This window comes from Zingiber officinale, chromosome 1B (assembly GCF_018446385.1).
Source record: "Zingiber officinale cultivar Zhangliang chromosome 1B, Zo_v1.1, whole genome shotgun sequence".
Lineage (NCBI taxonomy): Eukaryota > Viridiplantae > Streptophyta > Magnoliopsida > Zingiberales > Zingiberaceae > Zingiber > Zingiber officinale.
This window is the reverse complement of record NC_055986.1, coordinates 154248477-154253963: the sequence shown is the minus strand read 5'-3', so window position 1 is coordinate 154253963 and position 5487 is coordinate 154248477. Positions and strand designations below refer to the sequence as shown.

The window sequence follows — 5487 nt, the reverse complement described above, 5'->3', positions numbered from 1 at the left end:
TCAGACGCGACCTTACTCGACGCCACGGAATCCACAGTTTCCTCGTAAGGATAAGATTTGGATATTCCGCATCAATCAAGTTTATTCAACGCCAATTTGAAATTTTGAATCCATAATTCAAACCAAACCAAATATTTACATTCTTTATAAATTGTTTATTTGGAATTTTATAAACTAAAAGAAAATTTAAGTGTAAAAAAATTATATGAATAATTAATTAATAAAAACAATATCCTTTTAAATAATTTTAATAAAAATTGACATCCTTTTCATTTTTTTAAGATATGTTTCTTTTTTTCTCGAAGTTATTTTTATATATATATATTTTAAAAAATAATTATATATTTTATTTTTATCATATGATTATCAATTGGTCTTATGTGGGAAGGATGTGTAGTTCTTATCCACTACCTATGAATTGATAATGAGTGATAGAAATAGAATTCTATCTTTTTCTTTCTCAGTACGGACGAAAGGCGACAGCCTCAATCTGCGAGCTCTCACCGACGTCTCCCACACCTCCTCAACCCTCTCTTTCAGACCTCGCTCGCGCTTATCCCTACCACATCACCTCGTCATCATCGTCTTCTTCTTAAATCCTCATCAGGTCCCTTCCTCCACCCCTCTCTTCAACCTCCTCCTCCTTCTTCTTCACACCCTAGCTGCTGCCATTTTGGATTCCCAACTGACCGTCCATGGATTTGCCTTCTGATTTCCTGCCGCAGAGCGGCGCCGTGGAGGAGCCCGAAGACTTGCAATCCTCCTCCGTCTCTTCCTTCTACAGCGACGGCGACGAGGAGGATGACTCGTCGTCCGCGAATTCCACGGGCCCGCCGTCGGAAGAGGGGCCCCTTTTTGAGATGTCTGCGCTCTTGCCCTTGCTTCCCGTCAAGTAAGTTTTTCTCGCCCTAAATCCTAGTTCAAAAGAGGAAATTGTGATATGGTTTGATGAATCTTAACTCGTCGAGTTCGAACCGTGTTTAGGGTTTTCTTCTAGGCCTTGCAGGTTCTCTCCACCATTCCACAGGTCTTTAGTTGGACTAGGTTGGGATGTCGCACTATCTCATCGACAGATCTTGAGACATCGAATCTCAAAGTTTAAATAAACTCTAGTTAATTGCTTTTGATGGTGGCATTAGCTCGCGCTTAAAGATTTTAAACAAGTCTGCATGGGAATTAGTACATTGCATTTCGTAAATACCTTTTAAGTGTCTTTTGTAAACCCCTTTGAATCACAATTCGCCCCAATGCCAGTGTTTAAGACTGACGGATTTCTTCACCTCAACCTTGGTTCTTGAATGTCTCAAATTAGATCATCACCTTTTGCCTTGAGCATAGCCACACACCTTTGAATAATCTTGAATGAAAGTTATAAAGTATCTCACACCACTGTAAGATGCAATTGATGAAGGCCCTCATATATCGGAATGCATATACCAAAAAAAATCCCCCTGCTTGTGTGACTTTCTGATTTGCTTGTGCGACTTTCTGATTTGGAAGGCTCGCTGTGTGTGTTGTTTCCCATAGGTTTAACGCTATAGAGTTCTTTGATGCCCAAATCAAAAGAAGGAATAGTTTTTTTCTTTATCAGGATTTTTATCCCCTAGATACTCATGCCACCAAGCCTTTGTTGTCATAGCTTAAGAGAATTCTCTCCGTTAACCACAACATTAGCAACATCATTGCTATTAACATTTCCTAATGCATTTGTAAAGACAATCATCACAAATATCTTTCGTGGAGACAAGAGAACCATTTAAGCCTTGAGAATTCAATCACAGCCCATGAGTTTTTAGTCTTTGGATTCTGGAGTAGGTAGTCAAACTTCTTGATATAGTCATAACATGACTCACAATTTCAGGAATCTTAATAGCTCTATCAAACACCTTGAATTGAACCAAACAAATGCCATTTGCCCATCTTCATTGTATCATCACGTGATTCACATGTAGCAATCCATGACTTAAAAGGACACATGTTGGAGCATTTAAAAGGTGATATTGCTCATCCCAACTGGCCCAGTATTGCTGGTACCACGATAAGATATAGGCAGGTAAATCACAGGATATTTTGCACTAACACGGCAGTCCTTTGTATAGGAGAGGTCAGACATCCAACTAGACATTTTGCACCTGTTGAGAATTGACTTCAAGACCTATTGGAGCAAATACTCATGCAGGTATCAAATGCGCCAACCGGGACACTTAAAAGGACACATGTGAATAGAGGCATTGTTACCAAGCACCTAATCTTGATAATACTCCGCATGATATTTCATCACTAACACCTCATCTTCATTGTTTGTGATTGTCCACTTTTTATGTAATTCATACTCGCATTCTTACAATCATTTGTTTTATATCTTGGATTTTAAGTGGTCGCGTGACTTGCCTTTTGAAGTTTATCATAGAACTTAAGCAAACTACAAAGCAATAAATTGTGATGTACTCATCTTCTTATTCTCCTCATTACTTTTCAATTGACAAAGAATGTTGTTGGACTTATTCAAGCGGTTGAATACCTTCTTTTCCACTCCATTCTCAAAGAAAACAATTTCCTTATTAATAAAATACTATTTACAATGGACTTGATTTGATATAGCATTTCAACTAGGCGAATAAATAAATGTTAGCCCCTCATACGTAATGTTGAACTGAACATCAATAGATGAAGCTTAATCAAATTGTAGAAGAAACCTTGAGATTGATTCCTTTGGTAGTGATCATAATTGTACACGTCTTGTCCTTCCCCTCCCCGACAAAGCTTTTTGAAAAATCATTATCAATGAATCTTCAAATTCATCTTCAACAACTCAAAGCTGGTTTTGCCATAAAAAATTTTTCGTGGCTTACTGTTTTAGCAGTTTTCTCTCGCGTAAGAAATTTCACAAACACATGACGAGATTCACAAGCACCTAGAATACACAAAAGCATGAATGCTCCCATTGTAAATGTTGGAAATATTTGTCGGTAAGACCTTTCTCAAGGCAAAAATTAAATTTCAAGATCTTGCACAATTTCTTGCAGAGCCTCAGGAAAATGCTCAACTGTAGCCTACACATTGCTTATTTCTTCCTAAGCTCTACTCTTGCAAGCTGAGAATCTCTTTCTCTAAAAAAATACTAGGAAAATCATTCATTTTTTTGGGTTCGTTCTCTCTCTTTATCTCTATACTTGAGATGCATATATCCACTTAAAACTGTCTCCTGAAATGTGAGAATTGGTCCTACCATATGAGGTGCACCAACTTTTAAGATAAAATATTTCCTGTTTCATTTTGAATCACCATTTTACCATTTTTTTCTCAAGTATTTATTCACTTCCTGAATTATAGGAGAGGACTATCAAAGCATTACGATGGGAAATCACAGTCCTTTACATCTCTTGCCAATGTGGGGAGCTTGGAAGACCTAGCCAAGCCCGATAGGTCATTCAAAAAAAGGCTCAAGCTCTGCAAGAGCTATGGAGGAAACTTGGATTGCCACATAGCACTCTCACCTAAATCCAGAGCCATCACAAAGAAGGTGTCTCCACTGGTAAATGCCAGGAGACACAGCTTTGCAGGTCCCAAGCCTCCTATGTACCCACAAAGATCTAACAGCGCTCTCTCAGGACAAACTTTTTTGCTTGCCTAAGAGTTCCAAGAACTAACCTTGATCACAACAATACTGACACCAGCCTGCCTGTTCCATGTTCAGAATGCAAGAAGCCTGTAGTATCTTGTGAAAGACTGCAGCACCCAACAATCAACCAGGCTAACTGTATTCACTATTACTCTGTTGCATGTAATTTTTTCCCCCCGGCAAATCTCATGCTGTTGGATGATTGTTTGTACATATAGCCGATGTAATCCTCCTCTTCCAGGTCAAATTCCTCACATTTCCTAGAGAAACGTTTGTCAATAACACGGCTACTGGAGATCTGTTTCTTTTGCAACATGATTTGTAGAGCTTAGTGTTAGGCAACGTGTGGATGTGGGATAGAAAATTACTGCATTTATTATTTGTTATATATGTGGATGATATATGATTGTACGATCTAAAATAAATGCAAGAATATTTGTCTAAGAAATTTGAAATAAAAAATTTAGGTCTTTGAAAATATTGTATTGGAAATTAAAGTATTTTGATCAAGTGAAGGATTTTTGTTTATAAGAGAGAATGCCATTGATTTACTATATAAAATTGGCATGTTAGCTTGCAAATTAACCAATTAATATTAGTAGAGGAGTTCGTAATGGAGTTTGAAGTTATGTATTTAAGAGGGAGATATCAAAGATTTATTGGAAGATTAATATACTTAGCTTACACATGGTCGGATCCCACTTATGTTCTTAGTATAGTTAGTTTATATGTAATCCTTGTAGGTGAGTGAGTAACATATGAATGTAGTCATTTATATTTTGAGGTATTTAAAATCAGCTCCAAGAAAAGGAATTTTGTTCACTAAAAACATGAAGTAGCAAAATATCAAAGTATATACAAATGTCGATTAGGTCAAAGCAGTTGATGATAGACGAACAACTTCATAATACTTGACCTTTGTAGCTGAGAACTTAGTTACTCGGAGAAGTAAGAAACGAAATATTATTACATAATCTAGTGTAAAAGTTGAGTACAAAGGGATGACCTTCGAATGTGTAAAGCAGTGTAGTTGAAATTTCTCTTACAAGACATCAACTAGTCCATGGAGCAATCAATTCAAGTATGTTATGATAACAAATTCACTAAAAAAAAAATAGTGATTTAGGGATGAATTTTGTAAAATATTAAAAAAAAATCGTTACAAAATATATTTGTGATGAAATTTACAACAAAAAAAATTCATTACAAATATGGCGTTGCTAAATTTGGCGACGGAAAATTAGAAATTCGTTGTCAATTTTGCAACAAATATTATATTCTTTGCAAAATTTATCGCAAAGAATATTATATTCGTTGCAAAATTTGTCGTAGATTTTGCGACAAAAATAAATATTCATCGCAAATTTTGATGTTCAAGATGTGGGACGAAAAATAAAATTCATCATAAATTTAGCGATAAAAAGCGCATTCGTCGTAGATTTGCAACGAATGATGATTCGTTGTAAAACCTATGACGAAAATGTATTCGTTGCAACCCGCAACAAAAAACAAATTCATCGGAACACTACCAAAAATTCATTTTCTGCAATGAAAAAACAAGTTCATTGCAGTTTGTGACAAAAACCATTATTCGTCACAGATTTGTAATGAAAATCTATATTCGTTGTTCGATTGATATGTCTATCAGACTATTATTGTCGTTGAACAATCATTGACGCTTCTAAAATCTGTCTGATGTTGTCTTTAATTTAAACAGCAGTCGACTGATGTCAATCATCATTCGACTAATTCAAATAGTCGAATCGAACAAGCGAGTCACACTCACTTTTGTGCTCTTTAATTTGACATTAGTCGAATAGAACATGCGAGTCCCACTTGTTTCTGTACTCTTCATGAAAATATCA

General features: G+C 36.1%; 1 protein-coding gene across 1 annotated transcript; it reads left to right on the top strand.

The window, feature by feature from the left end:
• Nucleotides 1–451: 451 nt before the first annotated feature.
• Nucleotides 452–3935, top strand: LOC121985544. The gene is made up of 2 exons (XM_042539072.1): nt 452–892; nt 3334–3935. Exons 1-2 carry the CDS (start codon nt 696–698, stop codon nt 3632–3634), a joined length of 498 nt encoding a protein of 165 aa, XP_042395006.1. The 5' UTR covers nt 452–695; the 3' UTR covers nt 3635–3935.
• Nucleotides 3936–5487: the final 1552 nt, after the last annotated feature.